Source organism: Eupeodes corollae, chromosome 1 (genome assembly GCF_945859685.1).
Source record: "Eupeodes corollae chromosome 1, idEupCoro1.1, whole genome shotgun sequence".
Classification (NCBI taxonomy): Eukaryota; Metazoa; Arthropoda; class Insecta; order Diptera; family Syrphidae; genus Eupeodes; species Eupeodes corollae.
In genome coordinates, this window is record NC_079147.1 from 300,790,356 (window position 1) to 300,814,724 (window position 24,369).

Here is a 24,369-nt window from a genome sequence, read left to right on the forward strand (position 1 = left end):
GCGGCCATATTGTTTATTTTTCTTTCTATCAAAATATTTTCTTTAATCAGTCATTAAAGACAAATCATGATGTCAATTAACAGCTTCTAGTTACACGTGAAAATTATAAAATTTTATTATCAAAATGGGCATTCTCTTTTGTGCCCTTTTTTGATGCAGCAGAAGGTCACCCTTCTAAATCGATTATGCAACTTTCGGTAGCCAAACATGCCTGCTGTTAGTGAAAGTGTGTAGCCGAATCCTAGGCAGTCGATTCCGCGTTGCTCACAAGAATTAAGCCTGTCACTGTTGCAGACCAAAACATGGCGAATTTTTTGAAAAGCGGTTAAAAAAATTATCTTTTTGGATGAGTGCTTGAATTTTGGATGTGAAAATTGGGTGAGATTGACGAGGAGCCAAATTAAGTTACTGTTTGGTTTAGATTTTGGCGCTATAGGTTTATGATCATCAACTTTTCGTGGTTTGAATTGGAATTGAACAGGAGTGCTTTCATGGCATGGTTTTCTCACGCGCCGAGTTGACGAATTGGTCACCAAGATCATGTGATCTTAAGTAGGAGGTCTATGCGTACATATAAGCCGCAAACCACCGAGGCTATCAAGGAAAATAATGGATAATATGAATAATGGATGCCATCAGTGGAATTCAACGTGATTTATGTGCCAAAATCACCATTGAATAGGAAGAGGCAAAATGGTTTGAAAATAATTTTTGTTTTCGTAACGAATACATTGCTTTAACAAAGATATTACATTAAGTTCGAAAGTTAAAATCGAAGTTTGAATTTAAAAACGGCACTAAAAATTATCTCAAATACGTGTTTTTCAAAAGTTGTCTGCATTCAGTTTAACTTCAAAAATCTAGGCTTTAAAGAAAAACCTATCCGTTTTATGTTTCCACTCAATCGCTTCCATCCTTTGAACTTGAATTTTGATTAGTCGAGTATCGATTCCCTTATCAAGTTTCAATTAAACCGTCAAGTATATCACTAAAAAACTCAACTCTTGATAAAAATGTTAAAGAACCTGTTGATCTCTTATTTTTATCACTAGACAAGTGAATTGAATTGCTCAGATTTTAAATTATCTCTTTTTTTGAATTTTTGTAAAGCACCTATGTTCATGTGAGATCAGTCTTATCACTTTTTGATACTTCCATTAAAAAATTCGATCGACTATTACAATGATTAACCCTCTTATCAGTTTATTTTATCACCAACGATAAGTTTCATGCTCATAAACAAATATTCCAGAGAGTGGTTCACCATTCTTTTCCCCATCATATGAATGATTAATAATATTAGATTGCTTCGATATCTTATCAGTTATAGCACAATATATTATTTAAACAGAAAAAAGAAACAATTTTAATAAAAGCTATGGAACCTTCTAATTAACTCCTAAAGCGTCTTGTTGTGGTTCAAAGTGACGTCGTCGTTGTCGGTCGTATTGGGCATAAGAGGTGTAAATTTACCATTTAGTATTTCATTAACATTCGAACGAAACAGTTGGGTGTTTTTCATTAGGATTTTTATTTTTATTTAATTTTTTAAAAAACAAACAAAACAACAACAAAATGTGTGATGCTCTATGTGAATGTCTAAAGTGCCCAGCTAAAGTGGTCTGTTGGTAAGTTTTGAAATATTAGTGTAAGACATTGAAAATTACCTGTTGAGTGTTTTTCTTTTTTGTGCAATCAAAATTATTTATAATTTCTTTGTTGATAAGGAAGTGTTTAAAGTGAATACTTAGTCATTAATTACAATCATCATCGACACTTTCTGTATCCATTTAAAAAAAAACGTTTGTGTATATAATGACCTAAGACCTAAGGAGTAGCGCTCTAAGTTAAGTTGTTTGTTGAAAGTTTATTTTAAAATAGACACTTTTTCGTTTATCAGTGGTTGATTGACCCTTTAATCTAATGAATAAAATGTCGGCTTAGACCAAAATAATGGAATTTAAATTATTTTTCATAGGTTAATTACGAAAGTGCCCTAGAAAGTGACGCAGTTATCATCTGAACTTCAGATACATATACAATGTATTAGATTTCTGACTTTTTTCTTAAATATTGATATGATAACGTTAAAAGAAAAATAATTTGATCAACAACCTAAATAACAGAAATGATTGGGAAACACGAAGCCATCCTTGGGCAGGTCCAGGCGATATAAGGAACTTGAAGTTAAATCAAGTTTCTAGTATCTGATTGGCCAGCTGCCACAAAATGGCCTTACAATTATGCCAATTTTTTTGAAAAGTTGACTGGAAAAATAGTCAAGATAAGTCTCCCTAAAGCCTAGTACATACTTGTGAACCATCTCGTGAACCCATACAAATTTCAGTTTTTGGTTCACCCGTGAACTTGCTCGTGAAGATGAGTGGAGAACAAAGTGGAGAGTTTTCGTTCACGGGCAATTCACGTGCAAAATGTACGGGAACTGTTGGTGAAGCTGAAGTCAAATGTTCACAACGTGTACTCACAAGTGTGTACCAGTGAGCAATGTCAAAAGTTCACTTTCTCCACTGGCGAACGTTCACTTCACGAGGAAGTATGTACTAGGCTTAACTATCAAGTCAAGTCTACTTATGTCACAATGTAAGGTAATCAGTTTTATCATTTAACTAAAAGCTGAACTTTATAACTCTGTGATTTATTTACATTACTGCACAATTTTGTTTAAAAGGGTTCTCTGTCATATTGGAAGAATTACGACTTCTTATTTAGAATACAATATAGAACTTATGATGGGATTGTAATCTGTGTTAGGAGTTTTTTTTATATCCAATAATGTTGTGGGTAAAGCTGCCAGTTTGAAATCAATGATGTCTGTAATGTCTGTAAATGAAGTTTCCATGTTGTCTGAACATGCCAGTTCTCAATTCGATATCTTCTTTTCGATACGATTCTGTGTGATCAATTATACTTCCAGGATTTCCACATAACTGACAGCTGATTTCTAGGGATTTCCAAAATTTTCAAGTAAGAAAAATCAAAAGCTCTTGCTCTCCGATCGTTGCTTCTTGTTGTCAGTTCACCAATGTCATTTAAAATTCGGTTTTTAAAAGTGAATGAATATGGGCAGGTTAAGACGACACAAGGGACTTGAAGTAAAGACAAGTTTTTAGTATCTTATAGTTAACTTTAACTTTATTGGAAATTTAGTCAAGAAGAATCTCCATAACTTTTGGCTGCGTTCATTCTCAAAAAGATAGGGTATTCGGATTACGTTTTGTTCTAGTGTGTACGTGTTAAAGAACAGTTGATCCGAAACAGCTGGAATGTCAATAAAGGAATCCAAAGGTATCCAACAATAGCCAGGTTCGGACAAAATAAGGGGCTTCATTAGCAGTTTTCTGCATTCTTTGAATAAGGCAACTAATTATTTTTTTAAATGTCATACATTTTAAACCCTATATTCAGTTGATCAGTCCAATAGCCATTGTTGTCTACAAAACAATTCTTGTTCAAGCTACAAGTCCATCACAAATAAATATCATTTATTTCTTTTTCAATTTGACACGAAACCCTTTTACACAGAACCATTGACATACTATACATATATATATATATACTATATATAGTATGTCAATGGATGCCATGATTTTTTTGCTGTGAGCAGTGCTGTCGTTTTGAAAATTTCAAGAGTAGTATTTTTCAATAATTTTGGGGAGTATTTTCTTAAATAAGGAGGAGTAAAACAAAAAAAACAACAAACACATGCTTTACCCCTGAAAAAAATTAAAAACTGAAAATAACAATGTCCAAATTTGAAGTTAATTGGACTATTGCGAAGGTTAATGTTCCGAAAACAGACAAATAGACAAATAGATGGATGTAATGTCGTACCAAATTTTTGCTTTCACTTCTTAAAGGCCAACATTTTAAAATAATATTATTGAAATAAATAATTTAAATTCAATACTTTTTGTTTAATTAATAAGAAATTGACAATTTAAATTATATTTTACATCAACATACATGTTTGAATATTCATGAATAAATTAAAGTCATTATTGTAAATTCGATGTTTCATATTTTCAGTTACAATCATTAAGGGGTCAATTATAGCTACCATTGAAATCGATTAAGACGGTGTTTCCTTTTGATTGAAAATGAAAATTATATAATCATCCATCGGAAATCACACAAAGAATTTGTTTTTTTGAGAAAAAAGTGTAATTGCGTATTTATTTTTCTCTACAACGGAAATTCATTTTCCTGAACAGCTGATACTTTATGTTCAAAGGTGAAACGAATCGTTCCACTGATTTGTGTTCCAAATTTTGTCGGTGCATTTCAATCGGGAAATTTTTTCAATGACAGAAATGTTTAAGGATAGCTATAAACGACCTGTCAAAAAAATTCTAATGTTTGTTTTCAATGATGAAAACCAATAATAGTTATAACTGGCGCCTTATACAGTGATTTGTTATCCTCGATTAAAGTTTTCGATGGCTACCATTTTTCTGTGAAATCGTTTTTAAGGAGTTCCTTAGCAGTTAGTAGGGCATTTACCGTTTCTACCTTGAGTGAATTTCTTTTTTTATCTTTTATAAGGCTTATATCTGAAAATTTTCTTTTTGCTGTTGCACTATTATTGGGGCATTATATTTTAAATTTTGGTTTTTATTGTAAACCAAATACAAATTTCTTTTCCGTTTTATTTTGGGGAGTAGTTTTCGTCCGTGGTTAGAGTAGCAGTTGACTCTGAAAATAGTAAAATACTACTATAGTAGCAAAAACGACAGCAGTGGATGTGAGTATTAAATGTTACACAATTTTTCCGCATAGCCCTCTTTGCGCTAGTGTTTTGTCCGTTAAAAGTGGAACCATCGTGAAGTTGGCTACTAGCAGTCCATGTATAGTATGTCAATGGATGCCATGATTTTTTTGCTGTGAGCAGTGCTGTCGTTTTGAAAATTTCAAGAGTAGTATTTTTCAATAATTTTGGGGAGTATTTTCTTAAATAAGGAGGAGTAAAACAAAAAAAACAACAAACACATGCTTTACCCCTGAAAAAAATTAAAAACTGAAAATAACAATGTCCAAATTTGAAGTTAATTGGACTATTGCGAAGGTTAATGTTCCGAAAACAGACAAATAGATGGATGTAATGTCGTACCAAATTTTTGCTTTCACTTCTTAAAGGCCAACATTTTAAAATAATATTATTGAAATAAATAATTTAAATTCAATACTTTTTGTTTATTAAATAAGAAATTGACAATTTAAATTATATTTTACATCAACATACATGTTTGAATATTCATGAATAAATTAAATTCATTGTTGTAAATTCGATGTTTCATATTTTCAGTTACAAAACATTAAGGGGTTAATTATAGCTACCAGTGAAATCGATCGAGAAAAAAATTTTGACGGTGTTTCCCTTTGATTGGAAATGAAAATTATATAATCATCCATCGGAAATCACACAAAGAATTTTTGTTTGAAAAAAAAGTGTAATTACGCATTTATTTTTCTCTACAACGGATGGAAATTCATTATCCTGAACAGCTGATACTTTATGTTCAAAAGTGAAACGAATCGTTCCACTGATTTGTGTTTCAATTCCACACAATTCTAATGATAGATTTCACTTGGTAAAATTTTTTCAGTGGATTTCAATCCGGAAATTTGTTCAATGACAGAAATGTTTAAGAATAGCTATACACGACCTGTCAAAAAAGTTCCAATGTTTGTTTTCAATAATGAAAACCAATGCTAGCTAGCTATAACTGGCGCCTTATACAATGTTTTAATGTTTTGTTATTCTAGATTAAAGTTTTCGATGACTCCCATTTTACGGTGAAATTGTTTTTAAGAAGTTCCTTAGCAGTAAGTAGGGCATTCACCGTTTCTACCTTGAGTGAATTTCTTTTTTTATCTTTTATAAGGCTTACGTCTGAAAATTTTCTCTCTGTTGTTGCACTATTATTGGGGTGTTATATTTTAAATTTTGGTTTTTATTGTAAACCAAATAAAAATTTCTTTTCCGTTTTATTTTGGGGAGTAGTTTTCGTCCGTGGGTAGAGTAGCAGTTGACTCTAAAAATAGTAAAATACTACTATAGTAGCAAGAACGACAGCAGTGGCTGTGAGTATTAAATGTTACACAATTTATCCGCATATCCCTCTTTGCGCTAGTGTTTTGTCCTTTAAAAGTGGAACCATCGTGAAGTTGGCTACTAGCAGTCCATGTATAGTTTGTCGATGCACAGAACATTTAATGAAATTGTGGAGAAACCAAATAAATCACAGAGTAAAAAAGTTCAGCTTTCAGTTGAATGAAAAGTTATGATTAGCTGTCAATTTGACATAAGTGGAATTAACTTGATAGTTAGATTTATATTTCTTGACTAACTACTTTCCAATAACGTTGTCTTAATTGGAATGCAATTTCTTGAAAGCTGGTCAATCAGATACCAGAAACTTGCCTTGTCTTTAAAGCCTAGTACATACTTGTGAACCATCTCGTGAACCCATACAAATTTCAGTTTTTGGTTCACCCGTGAACTTGCTCGTGAAGCTGAGTGGAGAACAAAGTGGAGAGTTTTCGTTCACGGGCAATTCACGTGCAAAATGTAAGGGAACTGTTGGTGAAGCTTTGACAATTGGTTTGTTCATGTTCACAACGTGTACTCACAAGTGTGTACCAGTGAGCAATGTCAAAAGTTCACTTTCTCCACTGGCGAACGTTCACTTCACGGGGAAGTATGTACTAGGCTTTAAGTCGTCTGGACTTGCCGAATTTCTGGTATGTGTTGGTGTGGGACAGAACCTGGTAATTTTCGTAAAAATGATGTGAATTATTAAAATAATCCATTGAAAGCTTTAATTTACAATAATTTTGGACTGCGAGATCTAAGTGCCTGTCGGCTTTTATAAAAAGCTGACAGATTTTTTTGACAGCTTTATCAAATTAAGTATCCAGCTCATTCAATAAGGTATTTAAAAATCAACATATCCAGGATACAATATCCAATACGAGATTGAACGCAGCCATTAAGTCAAGTCTACTCATGTTAAAATGACAGCTGATCATGATTTTTACATTAAACTACAAACCGTACTTTATACTCTGTGATTAATTTATTTTTTGGACAATTTCTTTTACATATATTGGAAAAGAAATAAATAGACTTTCTTTACTAATTACAAAATACAACTCATGATGGCATTGTGGCTAACCTGACGTGATTTTTTTTGTATAGACAATAATGTTTTGGTATTTGCACGATCAGTAAAAAGTAGATGTTAGTGAACTAATGTTCCGAGTTTGAAGTTATTGGCATCTGAAAACAAACGTATTAACTTAGCCTTAATTTACGTTCACAGAATAAAGTTGAACGCGATTGAAGTCCCATATGTTTTCTGAACCAAAGTAATGTTAAATTAGATAAACGAACGCTATATCATAATTTAGCCAACAAAAAAGATTCGCTTAATATTTTCTACTTAAAAACTGACAAACTGTCAAACAACATTAAAGGGCCTTGCACATGAGAGCGAACAACGAATGGACGGACAAACGTGATTTTACACATTTCAAAAAGTCAATTTCAAACAATAACACATTTAAATTATAAGAAACTAATTGAAACTTATGTTAGGATAATAAAATTTGGATTTTGTTCTCTAAAACAAGGCAATTTTGTAAAAACAATTTGGTAGTAACAAATTGCAGTGTGTTTGCTACGAACTGTCAAAATCTTTTCGCGTTCCACACACCATTCACACTGCAACGAACTGCAACGAATAAATTGTTTGCGCTCAATTTAACCTCAAATTTATACCACTCTTGTTTTGTTTGTCGAAAAGGGTAATTATAATTTGACAATTCGTCGCTGCCTGCGAATAGAAATCAAGCTCATGTGAAAGAAAAGTCAAAATATGCGAACATCCGTTCGCAGTTCATAGCTCATGTGTAACATGCTTAAGACCGTAACTGTCAGCGTCGAATTTAATGCATTGTAAAATTCAATGCTGTCTTGTGTCGTTTAATTGAGGTATTCCTGACATTGCCAATATCTATAAGTGGCTCTAGCATCAATGAATATGAATAACTAGTTAGTAGTGTGAAGTACAGAGATTCGTTCTTTAGCCGTACTACGCGAATGTAGAACATCTTATACCACGTTCTATCTTTATTCATCATTTGAAGTTCCAAAATACTAAACCAATGTTCACTGACACATTTTGTATTAAGACAAATAAAGATTATTGAAAATATTGAAGATTTGGTAAATTATAAAGAATGAAAAAACATAACCTTACAAACTTGATATCTCAAAAACCTCTAGTGGTAGATTGATTTCTAATTCGGAATTGGTCCTTAGCTATCAAAATGTAAATTTCAGAATGCAAAATTCTGAGTACTTGCTCATATCAATTGATACTTTGAATGAAAGTTCAATCTGCTTCCATGAGGCAAATATTTTCAAAGGGTATGGAAATTTACTAAATTTTGGTTTTAAATCTTAAAATATTTATGTGACAGTTCTATGAGATTATTATTTTTTAAGACTAGCTTATCTTTAAATATATGGAGCAATTAAATTGATAAATAACTTAACATAGTTTTTGTTTCCTCTTTTTTATTTTTGTTTTCAAGATTTGAAATCGTGTTCTAATTTATTTTTTAAATGTTAACTTGTTGCTTTCGTATCACGCTTAGGGATCTAAAGCAGATATGCATAATTGGTGGTACCCAAACTTGTGCCTCTTTTAGACAGAACTTTTCCTTTAAAGTAATAAACAGAGTTAACTGAAAAAGGTGCATTTGTACCTACCGCTTCAAGTTATTTAATATAAAAATTAATCAATCTTAAGGTGTTATTCAAAATCAAAGATTAGATAGAACAGCTACCTTATAATTTTAGTGATGTTTTTATACACTCCCAGTCACTTGAATAGGACACCCATTGGGCCTGTTTTCTAATCCTCCATTGCTCCCAAACCAAGGATGTTAGAGACTACTTTTTTTAAATTAAACTTAATTTAATTCTTGTTATTTGATCAAAAGAAAGGTTCAATGCTAAGGTTTTAAGTGTTAACAAATTATTATCAACCAAAAACCAGTAAAATAAGGGGTCTGAAACTTGTGCCACTTGAATAGGACATTTAATGAAAAACACATTTTAGAGATGTTTGATTCTTTTTATTACAAAAATAACTTAAATTGTAGATAGCTGGAGTATTTTATATACAAACAAAATATTTAGTAATGTGTTGAGCAACCTGTCACATCTAAAACTTCAAATATCCTTATTGGAAGGAATGTGTACTAATAGCCAAATAAATAAGTGAAATCGAGCTTCAAGTTACTTTGATAGCTTCGGAAAATTCGGGTACATTTCAATATGGCTGTCCTGATTCATAAACTCGACGTGTCAACCATCCCCAAACATTTTCGATAATATTCAAATCTGAAGAATAAGTCGCCCAGCTTAATAGGGCCACATTTTGGCTCTGTATATCGATTTTTACTAACCAGGTAAATCCACGGCAGAGGTCCAGAATGTGTCAAGTATGGAAAGGCATTTTAGAATATACCATTGTAAGACAACGAAATGGCCCCCACATAATTACACCAACAGTACGGCTATTCAGCCGTTCCAAGTGTTTTTTCGCGGAGATCATGAAAATGATAGCTATAGCCATCGGGGCTTTTCAAATTATTTTTTTTCATCAGAGAAGGGCACTAGGTTCCACTGTGAAATCCAGTTCACATGTGAGCGACAAAAGCTGAGGTGTTGCTCTTTTCGAACCCGGTTTTTTTACATGTTAAGATTTCGAAAGGTCACAACGCATAGTTGTAAGACTTGCCTTAGCACCAAATTTTTGCCAATGTTTGTGAATTTGACGCCTATCTTGAAATAAGTCACCTTTTCGCATTATTAACCACGCTGTGTGTGTTCGACCTTTCATGTTTTTTCCATATTTAGCCTGCTTACTTGAAATTCTGGATATAACGTTTAGGCTCCCCTGGATTTTTGTTAGCTATTTTGACAATAGATAAGCTAGCGTCCTTGTAGGCATTAATTGGACCTTTTTCCGTCTAGGTTAACACTTTTTCGCGACCCATTTTAGGTTTTTCTCAAATTAAATAGTCGAAATTAACAAATAAGTTCGATCAACAAAAAATATGAGCCCGCTTGTCAAAAGTTAACATCAAACTAAATGAATGTTCTACTCGTATTTACAGTGAGTGCCATTAATATTCGATTTTGTTGTTTCTTTTCATAAAAACACTTTACATTTCACTTTAAACTTTAAAAAACTTAAAAACCAGTTTTTCTTAAAAATATTTTGTATTAATATTCGGTTTTGTTTACATACTTATATTAACTTTTTAATTAATCTTTCTTACATTTGATTTTAATATTTTTTGGACACCCTTAACTGGATAAAAATCTATCCAGTGGATTTGGCATATTTTTTATAATTTTTTGAAGGTATCCTATGCCTTTTTTGCTTCATTCTTCTTGAAGCCGTTGCTTGAGTGCACTTATTGACGAGAAGGGGTTTTCGCTAACTCGACGGTCCAATTCATCCCACAAATTCTCGATTGGGTTAAGGTCTTGAAATTGTAGAGGTGTTTCGATAAGTTTTGGACAGTTATACAGAAGCCATTCTCTTACAACATGCGCCTTGTGCTTCGGGTCGTTGTCCTGGTAAAATTTGAAATTCCTTAAAATGCCCATTTTCTCAGCACTTTGCCTTAAATTTTCTTTTAGCATCCTTAAATAGTATTACCTATTCAATATACCGTCGATGAATACTAAATTTCCCATGCCTCTGGCCGAAATGCACCCCAAACCATGATGTGCCCTCCTCTATGCTCCCCACCATAACTCTCAAAGAGTTTGAACTTACTCTCGTCAGCAAATATTACATCCTCCCACCAAGTTGCATCTTTATTTTTGTGTTCCCTCGCAAATTTGATCCGAATTTGCCTGTTGAGCATATTGATAAATGGCTTTTTTCGGGCAACACGTCCATTGTAGCCATTTGTTTTTATGGTTCGGTGTACCGTTGATGCAGTTATTTTCTTTTTGCATTCCATTAACACTTCTTGCACAGTTTTTGGTGCACTTAAACGAGGATTTGCTTTAATTTTTCTTCCTATAAGCCGTACTTCTTTAGTTGTTAACTTTTTTGGTTGACCCATCTGCTTCTTTAGTTCGATCCTCCCTTCTCTTTTATACCTCCGAACAATATCACAGACAGTATTCGGCTTCATGTCTAAAATACCAGCAATTTATTGTATGTTTCACCTTTATAATGGTGAAAAATAACAAGATTTCTTTTTTCAAGGTTTGCATTTTTTCCTTTGCGCTCCATGATTAACTTTTTAAATGAAACCAAACGATCTTACACTAAATTGTTTTAAAAATGTATGTGAATGTCTAGTGAACACTTTATTTTAACGTCACTCTTGAATAGACAAACTTTTAATCGCGGCAAATGTCAAACTCAGCAAAGAAAACAAAAAATCGAATATTAATGAAGCGCTTACATGCGTCCTTTTTGCGTTGTTTATTGTATATCTTAATGCAGTTAAGTGATTACAACATTTTTAATTTTAATACAATATTTAGGTAATAATATAATAATTTATAAAATAACCAAATAATAAACCTAAATTCAATTTTACTACGAGAAAAACACCAAAAGTATGTTTAAAAATAATAACCGAATATTAATGACAATCACTGTAAGTTGCGCAAAAAAAAAATCAAAAATGGGGTGGCGCAACAGTCCGTTGTGAACCAGGGCCTAGTGACTTACAACTCTCAACCATTCCTGTGTGCGAGTACTGTTGTCAGGAATGGAAGGGACCTACAATTTTATGCCGAATCCGAACGGCTAGTTTTGAGAAAGCACTTTTTCATGACAAGAATTACTCTTGAAGGATTTGTCAATTCCTCGCAAGAGGCAGTACCCGCGAAAATTATTTTTTTTTTTTTTAAATTAAGGTGGCACAGGCAGGGATTGAACCCAAGACCCCTTGCATGACAGTCCAACGCACTAACCATCATGCCACGGGTACTACAAGTTGCGCAAAAAGGTTGTATTAATTTCAACATACGCTAACATAATGTGGAAAAAATCCTTCAACGACTTTTTTCCAGAACTTGATATTTGTACTCAGAGAAAGGAAAAGAGTTGGACAAAGATATAAGGCACAATATTATTATTGTATAAAAATAAAAAAAAAAAAAAAACAAATAAACTATACAGGGTGTTCTATTCAAGTGGCGAGGAGTGTAATCAGAACTTAAACTCGTAATAATTATTATATGTTCATAGTTAATTCGATTTATGGAATGTTCCTGGCAGATATCACGTAACTACACTAACTATTTGTTTAAAACCGAAAGAAAGTTCAACTAAGAAAAAATAAACTAAATATATTATTGCTCTAATTTAACTAATATAATTTATGTATTATTCTTTTGCTATATTATCAAAATTTCAAATGTTGATTATTAGAAAAAAAAACTGCTTGTTTTCGTGGAATTAGCCACAAGTTAATCATCGAGTATAAACATAAACAAAATCCCTTATCAACCACAGGTGAATTATTCATATCTTATTGACAAATCAGGTGGATTATATAAGAAAATCGATAATGAATATGAATAATCAATTATGAATCATTTTTTGCATACCTTATCTTTTATCTAAAATGTATTTTGTTTTGTTTTCAAAAATGTGCCAAATTTCTGAAATGTATAGATTTATTACTTGTGTCAATAAATAATGAAAAGTGGAAGAAGTATTCCATTCCTGACAACAGTACTCGCACACAGGAATGGTTGAGAGTTGTAAGTCACTAGGCCCTGGTTCACAACGGACTGTTGCGCCACCCCATTTGATTTGATTTGAGAAGAAGTATAAAATCCATTTATATCAGGGACAATGGTTATGAAATACTTGTAACAAGTGACGCATATTAATTTAAGTCTTTTGTAATCGTTGCAATTATAAATTGTAACTTTAAAAAAAGTAAACATTTTATGTCGCTTTAGCCTCTAGACGAAGTACAACAATTACAACGAACGTCAATACCTTTTATGTTAAGTAGATCTAACTAACTTATAGGCCTTAGGTACACGTTTCGTGCATATTAATTTAATAATGCTTTGATTAAAAAACAACACAAGGGTGGTTCTTAGCTTGATTGTTTTTAAAATGTGTATGTTTTTATACAGAAAGAAATTGTTCGTATAATGTTTTTTACGTAATTAAAAATAACTAGCTGGTTTACCCGGCTTCACCCGGGAGGTATTATTAACTTCCCATAGGAAGTTATTGTAATGGGTCCGATTTGTCAAATTGAAAATTTTGACATTTCTCGACGTTTCAAGGTCCCTAGAGTCGAAATAAAAGATTTTTAGAAAGATGTCTGTGCGTGCGTGTGTACGTACGTTTGTACGTCCGTACGTCCGTACGTCCGTACGTTCGCGACGTTTTTTTCGTCGTCCATAGCTCAAGAACCAGAAGAGATATCGACTTCAAATAAATTTTGTTATACAGATAATAAGGCAGAAAGATGCAGAAAGGGCTCTCAAGAAAATTGCGTTGGTGGATTTTTTACTATAGCAGTTTGAAAAAAATTTGAAAATTTTGGTTAACCCTAAATATCTCTAGAGACTTGAATTAAATTTTATATAATAGATTGTAACGTGATACCAAACAGGTATATTTTTTGAAAAAAATCAATATAACGGTTTTTTTTTAATCAATAAAACTGAAAAAAAAAATTTGTCACCTCCAAAATTTTAAGACTGAAATATGATTTTATCTCTAAAACAATTTTGTGCAACGAAGAATAATGTTTTTGACATCTGATAAAATTTTGAGAAAAATCTAATTGACAGTTTTTTTTATAAAAAATAAAAATCTAAAAAAAAACATTACTCGAAGTTCGTAAAAATTGAATATCGATTCAAATATCTTTTCAAAAACTTGAAATTAAGGCTTCAATTTTATTTTATCTTATAAGAAATATTGTTTTCAACATTCTGAAAAATTTTGAGAAAAATCGAATTGACAGTTTTTTTTACAAAAAATAAAAACCTAAAAAAAAATTATAAAAGTTATTAAAAATTGATTTTCGACTCGAATATCTTCTAACTAATTTTTTCTTATAAGAAATATTGTTTTCAACATTAGGACAAATTTTGAGAAAAACGGAATTGACAGTTTTTTTACAAAAAATAAAAACCTAAAAAAAAGTATAAAAGTTGGTAAAAATTGATTTTCGACTCAGATATCTCTTCAAAAATTTTAAATATTGGCTTCAAACTAATTTTATCTTATAAAAAATATTGTTTTCAACGTTTGGTAAAATTTTTAAAAAATTCGAATTGACTGTTTTTTTACAAAAAAATAAAACTCTAAAAAAAAACAATACCTACTAAAACTTGGTAAAAATTTACTTTCGGCTCAAATAGCTTTTCAAAAATTAAAAATATTGGCTTCAAACTTATTTTATTTCAGAGAAAATATTGTTTTCAATATTCAGTAATTTTTATATAAAAATCCAACAGTCCGTTTTTTTCATAAAAAATAAAATCTACAAAAAATAGTGGGCAAATTTGGTAAAAATACATATAGACAAACTTTTAAGCAAAACAAATCGACAGACGGGATGGGAAGTTATCAGTGTGGGTCGCATCCCAGCCTCTTTTTTGTTAATTTATATATTATTTCTGTACATATGTACTTCTAATGCTTATTTGTAAACAATATTTTTTGTTTTTTGGTGAGGCGCATACACATATAGATATTTTTGCCGAGCTGACACGGGAGCAAGCAACATAAAATTGTCCGTGGGTAAAACAGTGATTTGTGGTGTCAAGGCCTGCAAACTTCAGTGTCTGCCCCTGTGCCTTATTGATAAACATAGCAAAACAAAAGCTTTAAGGGAAATTGTACTCGTTTAAATTCGAACGGGTAGTAATCATCGGTATCCTGGGAATGAAAACAAATTGACATTGGGCTGAGCCGGAAAGAATTTGAGCTTTTATCACGTTCATCTGCATAGTTACTATCCCTAATCTAGTACCATTGCGTAATTTCAGTGCATTTACATTCCTCATTAGTATTATTTAAGTCCCAATTTTGAAGTCCAGTTTATGCGGAGGAAGTCCTGATGTATTCAAAGAATTCAAAAATTCAATTGGAATATTAATAGCATTATTTTGATCAGTCAGATTATTAATAGAAAGATAAGTTTGTTGATTCTAACAGAATCGTTTTTAAGTGCTAAAATCGCTCGTTCGCGTAACCAATTATCCATTTTCTTTGAAATTTGGGCGACTTGCAGGTAAAAATTAGCATTTATTTCATCACTTTTTGTACCTCTTGGCACAACTGGCAATGTTCGCCGAAAATCACCACCGTCCAGTATCACAAGGCAATTTGAAAGCTGCGTGAGCGGTTTTTTCATTCTGTATAATAATTCTCTGTAAGTATTTGGGGCTATCGGAATTCGCCGTTGTACTTCGCTCACCGAATCAACCATGAAATATATTTGTAAAAATTTCGGTTCGTCAGGGTTGTTTGTATGACGTCATTTGCAAGGCAGAATTGTAGACACGAACCATATTAAGAAATAGTTAAGAATCTCAATAAGAATGATTTAAAAGAGTTTTTAATTGTTTCAGTGGATCAGCAATTTCTGCCAATAAAAATTTCGTCCTAAACAGCAGAGACCTGGTGGTTCTTTAGGCTTTTTGAATGCACGACAGAAATTGGTATTTATATTTCCTAACGAACCGTGAGATCAGTGAGTCAGTTATATTTGGATTTTATATGTTTAGATACCAAATTATTGACTAACATTATCGGACTTTATTTCTGCCTAAAACCTGATCCTCTTTCCTCTTTCATTTAAAACAAAACTGCCTGACAATTGGCTAAGAAGTTTCGGAGCTAAACCGTAACAAAGATTCCTCTTTTCTTGATTTCAGTTGTATATATATAGATTAATTATTAATAGATATTACAGAAACGGGATTTTATTACAACAACAAATAAAATATCTGAATATTTAAATATCTTCAGATTGGAACAAATGAGCTTAAACTAAATTAGAAATCGTACGTTCTACCAAAGAAAAAACATTTATACTAATATTATATAGCAGAAGAGTTTGCTTGTTTGTTTGTTTGTTTGTTTGTTTGTTTGTTTGAACGCGATCACCTAAGGAAGTTCTGGTCCGATTTGAAATAATATTTAAGGGTTAGATAGCTCATTTATTGAAGAAGCCTAGGTAAGACTAATTCAAGTTGAGCAGCAATAAAGAATGTTTCAAAATCGGGAATTTTTCCCTTTTGAGAGTTTTCACAGCGTGCGAAAAGCTCTGGGATGTAAAGATTAAATGTTTTGTCTGTAATATAAACTAAACAGTATACTTTTTAAGGTAATTAAGCTGTTCTTGATTCGAATTTCACCTTACAATTTTTCTATCGAATTAAGTTTTTAAAATCTGACTCTTTAAAAATGAAGGCAAAACATATTATGTATATTGTTCTTAACAACAAACTGTATGCGATGATTTTGCAAAGTACATAAGTAAAGGGTGATTTTTTTGTGGTAAGGATTTTCATGCATTAGTATTTGACAGATCACGCGGGATTTCAGACATGGTGTCAAAGAGAAAGATGCTCAGTATGCTTTGACATTTCATCATGAATAGACTTACTAACGAGCAACGCTTGCAAATCATTGAATTTTATTACCAAAATCAGTGTTCGGTTCGAAATGTGTTTCGCGCTTTACGTCCGATTTATGGTCTACATAATCGACCAAATGAGCAAACAATTAATGCGATTGTGACCAAGTTTCGCACTCAGTTTACTTTATTGGACATTAAACCAACCACACGAATGCGTACAGTGCGTACAGAAGAGAATATTCCGTCTGTTTCTGAGTGTGTTGCTGAAGACCGTGAAATGTCGATTCGTCGCCGTTCGCAGCAATTGGGTTTGTGTTATTCGACCACATGGAAGATTTTACGCAAAAATCTTGGTGTAAAACCAAATAAAATACAGCTCGTGCAAGAACTGAAGCCGAACGATCTGCCACAACGTCGAATTTTCAGTGAATGGGCCGTAGAAAAGTTGGCAGAAAATCCGCTTTTTTATCGCCAAGTTTTGTTCAGCGATGAGGCTCATTTCTAGTTGAATGGCTACGTAAATAAGCAAAATTGCCGCATTTGGAGTGAAGAGCAACCAGAAGCCGTTCAAGAACTGCCCATGCATCCCGAAAAATGCCCTGTTTGGTGTGGTTTGTACGCTGGTGGAATCATTGGATCGTATTTTTTCAAAGATGCTGTTGGACGCAACGTTACGGTGGATGGCGATCGCTATCGTTCAATGCTAACAAACTTTTTGTTGCCAAAAATGGAAGAACAGAACTTGGTTGACATGTGGTTTCAACAAGATGGCGCTACATGCCACACAGCTCGCGATTCTATGGCCATTTTGAGGGAAAACTTCGGAGAACAATTCATCTCAAGGAATGGACCGGTAAGTTGGCCAACAAGATCATGCGATTTGACGCCTTTTGACTATTTTTTGTGGGGCTACGTCAAGTCTAAAGTCTACACAAATAAGCCAGCAACTATTCCAGCTTTGGAAGACAACATTTCCGAAAATTCGGGCTATTCCGGCCGAAATTCGAATGGACCACCTAAGACGCAGCCGCGGTCAACATTTAAATGAAATTATCTTCAAAAAGTAAATGTCATGGACCAATCCAACGTTTCAAATAAAGAATCGATGAGATTTTGCAAATTGTATGCGTTTTTTTTTTTAAAGTTCTCAAGCTCTTAAAAAATCACCGTTTACATCTATGTCTCCTATAGATACAGTTCAAATCATTTTAGTATTCTACTAAGTTTTTGGAAACTGTCATTAGTTATGGGTTTTTATTTGAGTCTATATAAAGTTTTTAGAAATCTCGAAATTGATGATCATGATCATGGTTTTAAAGAATACGTTTTATTGCTGATTTCATATTCCAACTTATTTTTAAATTACACGATTTCAACATTATTTTTATATTTTTTCTATATATTTGAAAAACTTAATATGATTTCCCTGTTAAAATGACGAATTCTTTACGTTAGAAACCTTTTTATTATAAATCGTTCAGCGTTTTTTAAAGATTTAGGAAAGACAGGAGGGTCATTCCGTAAAACGAGTATCGTCAAACTATAGAGTTTTGACGATAGTCTCACTTCCCGTAAGACGATAATCGTCAAAGTGATATGGTGAAAACGATAGTGTTTGCACGATCTCTTAATAGGTATCGTCAGTCATTGATTTGCAAATACTAACTAAGCAAATTGAAATAAAAATGTAATTGAGTTTTGTTACAAAGTGAAAATGAAAACTCAGAAAAAAAAATGAATACGGTTATGGTTTATGAAGTCAATTAAGAGATAAATCAGACCCTCTATCTCATCCAACCAATGTATATGTAAGCATTTTTGTTTTTTCTTTTATAAACTATTATAGTTTTGTGCAAAGTTTTTAAAAGAGGTCTTTTTAAAGATATTGGAAACAATAAATTTGCCAGACGGTTTGCTGTAACTATTAAAACTTTTCCCTTAGAAAAACCCAAGTTTAATAACATTTTTAAGTAACCGAACAAGCATTATCTTTAGTTGAGTTCATTTTGAAATTTGAGTTATCTTATACTTAAAAACGATAGACGAAACGATAGTGACAAAGTTAAGCGAAGCAAATTATTGACGTTATCGTTAATGATAATCGTTTTGAAAATTACGAAATAACTCCCCAGGTAGAACCTAATAACTTGGAAGATTTTTCGAAAATTTTATGAAATTCTTTTAAAATCAAAAATTAAATTTGAAAATAGATATTATGGATCTGGAAAACCACAATGGAAATAGCCCAAAAAGCCTGTGTGTTTTTTCGGATTTTGAAAAGAACCTGACATGATAGAGTGATTTTGATTTGATAAGCAATATCGTCGTTTTTTAATGTTAAAGGTCATCTTGTACCGTGTGAAGGCATTCGAATATTGTATTTTAATCTACATACTGCTATTCTAGTTAAACGTTTGTGGATGGTTTTCAAGTCGATTAGAATGCAGTGAATAGAATGGGTTCCATATACTGAAGTATTGGTCTGCAAATCGGTAATATAATACCTTGAGTGTAAAAGGGTCAGAAAATTCTTTAGAATTACGGGTATAAAACCAAGTAAGGAGTTAGCTTTTTTTTACAACGACGAGCGGAGAAAAAGTTGGTTTCGGATCAAAAATGATTCCAAGATCCTTTTTTCGAGACCATTTGAAGATTGACGTCATTTATTGCATAAGTAAAGTTTGATATTTCAAAGTTACGACGAATGATTATGTAAACACATTAAGTTGTAACTGGTGTGTAGAACACTCATTAAACTAAACTATCAAAATCTTTTTGAAGAAGAATTCGATTAGATGCAAATTTAATGCATTTAAGCAATTTACTGTCGTGAGCAAAAATAAGACACAAACAAATATTTAATGATATGAGGCATATCATTAACAAAAAGAAGAAATAGTAAAGGTCCAAAGTGACTTCCTTGGGGAACGCCAAAGGTCACAGCTTTCAATAAAGGTGAAATAATGGTGACGTATTAAGTTCGGTCAACCAAATAAGATTACAACCATAACAAAAAACTTGGGGGAAACCCTAAAGCTGATATTTTAGCTATTACGAGTAATATGTCGCGATTGACTCTTATACGAAAGGAAAAATCAGTGTAATCAGGATCAGATTGCAAATCATCTTCAAAGTTACCTGCGATCTTATTGCAAATAATGGTTAGATTAATTGCTATCGATCTTCCAGAGACAGACCCATGTAGAAACGACCCGTTTTCAGGAATTCATTAAAAACGATTAGTTAATGGTTTTGAAAGAGCAGCGAAACAAGATTTGAAGACTATTGTTGGAATCTCATCAGAACCTGACTTCTTATCACTAATAAAGATCACATAGGGCTTTTGTCAACATCTGAGTAGCTTAAGATTAATGATCTGATATTGATTTGATTCACCGGGGTAACTGGACAAAAATTAACAGCTGTAATTGAAGAAAGAATAAACAGCCTGGACAAAATTTAAAAACATGTTACCAATTTTACTAGGGCAACTAAAATTAGTGTTTGAGTAATGCACTTTAAGTCGAAATTCAATTTTAGGAGTTTTTTTAGGTATTTATTTTTATAAAAAAAACTGTCAACTCGATTTTTCCTAAAATATTACTTGATATCAGAAACGTTTTTTTTTTCTTTGCTCAAAGAGATAAAACCATTTTTTATTAGGAAAAATTTTGAGGTGACAAAAATCGTTTTCGGTTTTTTTATTTATAAAAATTCTTTTTTTCGCAATTTTCTTGAGAGCGCTTTCTGCATTATTATTTGTATAACAAAATTTATTTGAAGTCGACATCTTTAGTGATTCTTGAGCTGTGGACAACGAACAAAATTTCGCAAACGTACGAACGTACGTACACACGCTCATAGACATCTGTCTAAAAATCATTTATTTCGAGGGACCTTGAAACGTCGAGAAATGTCAACATTTTCAATTTGATAAATCGGACCCATTACAGTAACTTCCTATAAGAAGTTAAAAATGTATTAATTTGTAAAAGATCGTATTCAGCTCAAGATTCAATAACAAGACATCAAGACATCTTGCCGACCAGCTGTGTAATTTTCACCATACAATACCTCAACTCTATTAGAAAAATATCGTAGGCTTTTTACGACTCAAATTACTCCTAACATTTATATCAACCATTAGTTTAGAAAACACTTTGTTTTATGGATAATAATAATAAATTTAGATTAAGGGATAATTTATTCACAGTGGGTTAAGTTTTTTTTAAAAATCAAACAAAATCTACAAGAAATTAATCAAGGATTTAAGATGAAAACCGGTGAACAAATTAGCCCTTAATCAGCATTTTGATTTTGAAAATTGAAAATCCCTAATCCCAGTAGTAGTAGACAAAGCCCCTAGTATTTGATACCTTACTTTCTCCGAATTCCAATCCTTAAATCCATCCAATAACTGTTGAGCAAAATAATCAAATTTAAGTACCTATTAAATTTAATCTATTTTTATTTCAGTTGTTGCAAATGTGCTTGCAGCATGCTAATGGGAGTATTTTCAATCATAATCCTTCTAATCGTTATTGGTGTCATAGTTTACTTTGTTGTTTTCCACAATAAAGGCAAAGGATCACCAGAGGTTACAACAGAATCAGTTAAAGCCCTAATGTCTGGAGTAACACCTTCAACGTTTAAGGGTTTCTTTCATCAGGCACAATAAATTCTTCACTAACATTTAGACAATGGATGGATATAGTTTTTAGAAGATTTAAATTATACTTAAGTATAAGTACTTAAAATATTAAGATAAAAATATGACAACAATTGGCCCTAAGATTTTGTTTTAGATTTTGTGATTTTTAAGGTTTTTCCAAATTCACTTTTAAGTTTCCTTTGGTTTTTAAACTTTAAGGAAGAAAAATTGTAATTTATTTATTTAAACAAATAAATAGTACTTCAATTTTAATGTTAAAAAAATAATTTAATTCCTACTTTTTTGATTTGGGAGTTATATTCTAGGAACTTTAAAAATTTTAAATTTGCAGTTGTTTCTTAGGATACAGTGATGCTCCAAATTTCAATTCAAAACGTGAACTGACGTTTTTTTAACAACGGACTTAAACAACTTTTAAATCAACTCTTATAATATTTTTTAACACCATGTTTTTTAATAAATTAAAATATTTATCTTATTTTTTTTTCAGCTGTGTTTCTTGTACTATGAAACTTTTGTGTACTATCCTGTGCTCCACGGTTGTATTCCTTGTGGTTCTTGGAGTGATCCTTTATTTCACTGTTTTCCAACATAAGGACAATAATTCCACCAAATCATCGGAAGAAACTGTTCGAGCACTAATGTCAACTGTTGCACCAACATCATTTAGAGATTTTTTCAATAAGACACAATAGAAAAATAGAATAAACAATTTTTGTACATAGCTCTGAAAATCTGAGATTCATTGAAATTTTGTTTGTCTTGAATTTTTTTATTTGTATGGATTATGTTTCCGTTTTTGTTTAAAGAAATTTTATACTGGATTATGTTTCCGTTTTTGTTTAAAGAAATTTTATACTGAAGAAAAATAAAATGCATTTAATTTAGTTTTCTTGTGCCAAAGATAAATAATAAAGAATTTAAAAAGATTTGAAAATTATGTCTTTCCTTTTTGGGATCAATTAAATTGAAATAAGGTTTGCAATTTTTGGTCATAAATTAATAATAATTGATCTCATGAAAGTTCAGGTAACTCAAAAGGTCAAACATAATAAGCATACGGAAGATAATTAACCTGTCATAAATTTGATAATAAGCGATTAATTACCAGATTTATTTATTTATTGGTGAAGTAAATCAATTTAGTTTCATTTAAATATAAGAAAACTTCGAACAATTCCGTCTGTTTTGTGTTCCATTGAGCAAAAGAGTTGTTATGGTTAAAAATCGAATCTGCAGATCATTTTTTCGAGAAAATTATAATCTGTCAATTTTACTAATATGGCTTGGTGTTTTTATCAATTTTGAAAAGAGATCCAAGAATTTTAGAATAAGTAATCCTAACCATAAATCTATTGAGTCTCACCACCAAATTAATGTTTTCTTTTATTGGCAATAAAATCAATTTATAGTTTTATTTAAATATGCCAAAACGTCGAAAGATCACTTTTTTGTTTTCCATTGAGAAAAATATTATTGATTCATTTTTGAATTTGTCAATTTTACCAATATTGAAGTACATTTTATAAAATAAGTTGAAGAAAACAAAATAAAAAATTGACAGCTACACACAATGACAGCAACATTTATTTTCAATTGTGCTCTATTGGCCACATTGGCTGCGTTCAATCTCAGACATATAGGGTATCCGGATACATTTTGTTAGTGCTTAAATAACAGCTGATCAAAAACAGTTGAGATGTCAAAAAACGAATGCAAGAATTTCTGGGGTATGAAGGTATCCGACAGAACAGCTGATTCAACACATGGTTGAATTTCAAGAAACTTGAAAATTGATTTTAGCTTTTTGTATTTGTTGGTAAACAAAAAGATAAAAAATGTTAGTTATATTTCAGGATGTTCTGTACATAATAGACGATGAAGAAGCTATTTGCCTTCGAATTTTAGAAGGTAGTTATGATCTATTTTTTTAAACTTCAAAATTGGCTTATATTGTTCTCGTTTTGTAGATATGTAAGCAATTTACTAGGTCTTAGGTTAGGTTAAAGTGGCTGTTGGTTGGGAAGGCCAACGCACTTAGACCAAAGTATGGTCCGTTGTGATACCACATGGTTCAGTTGATCACCTTAACTCGTCAAACCAATTGGAGCTCCGAATGAAGCGTAGGAGACAAATAATGTCAGAATTTTTTAGATCGCTAGTATCGTTGAATTAGTAATCTCCAAGGTGGATTCTACGTCTTTGTGATAAGGCATGTGCACAGAAGATGAGAGATTGTCTCCTCCACCTCCTTGTCTATGCAACTCCTACAAAAATCATTTGCAGGGGCTCCAAGTCGAATTCCTATTAAGAAGTGCCCAGTCAGGACACCTATAACAAAGCTAATGTGTTCAGAGAGATAATTGTTTTGAGCGACTGGCGCTAAGATTAGGCCAGATTAGTTTTGTCGCTAAACAGGTGGTGGTGTTATTCCACCTGAAGTTTGTTTTCTCTATGGTATCTTGCTTTAGCATGAGTTTACATGTAGCTAAGGGGATACCTATGCTAGCATTGTGAGCCAGCAGAGGTAAAGTTGTTCAGCTTTTTGTAGTTCGTCAGCTTTGCAATTTTCTGGAATGTCTCTATGGACCGGCACCCAGAAAAGAAAAGAATGTTGAACTGTGTAGCCATCTCCGTAAGAGATGATCGAAAATGTAGGGATTTTAGGCCCGTTTGCTGATACGACTCATAACTATTTAAGTTCCACATAAGTTACTAAGTTGTGCTTAATGGTTTGCACAGAACTCAAAGTTTGACATAAATGAACCTAAGTGAAACTTATTTTATGGGGAAGATATAGTAGGGCATAAAACCTTAAGTTTCACTTAGGAGATTATGTTGTGTGTTGACATTTCAGTAAAAGTAGTTCTTTGTTCAAACTAAAATAAAATAATAACAATGAATTTTGAATTGGCCGATTTGCTGGAAGATGATGTGGAGGTCCTTGAATAGATTGAAGTTGGTGTCCCCCGTCAGGTTTACGATAGGAATGAGTACTT

The 24,369-nt window shown here is 32.1% G+C and overlaps 1 protein-coding gene across 2 annotated transcripts; it reads left to right on the forward strand.

The window, feature by feature from the left end:
* Nucleotides 1–1,264: 1,264 nt before the first annotated feature.
* On the forward strand, nucleotides 1,265–22,192 carry LOC129941635 (protein midgut expression 1). Of its 2 annotated transcripts, none has more exons than XR_008780899.1 (2): nucleotides 1,265–1,628; nucleotides 21,861–22,192. XR_008780899.1 is itself a non-coding variant. In XM_056050324.1 (2 exons), exons 1-2 carry the CDS (start codon nucleotides 1,576–1,578, stop codon nucleotides 21,374–21,376), a joined length of 255 nt encoding a protein of 84 aa, XP_055906299.1. In that variant the 5' UTR covers nucleotides 1,360–1,575; the 3' UTR covers nucleotides 21,377–21,830. The 2 variants fall into 2 exon arrangements, 1 of the variants encoding a protein (XP_055906299.1); XM_056050324.1 differs by lacking the exon at nucleotides 21,861–22,192 and adding an exon at nucleotides 21,175–21,830 and having other exon boundaries at nucleotides 1,360–1,628.
* Nucleotides 22,193–24,369: the final 2,177 nt, after the last annotated feature.

Coding starts and splice junctions, on each gene's coding strand:
- LOC129941635 (XM_056050324.1), top strand. CDS start 1,576: ATGTGTGATGCTCTATGTGAATGTCTAAAGTGCCCAGCTAAAGTGGTC. Junction 1,629..21,174: donor CCAGCTAAAGTGGTCTGTTG/GTAAGTTTTGAA, acceptor TTTTTATTTCAG/TTGTTGCAAATGTGCTTGCA.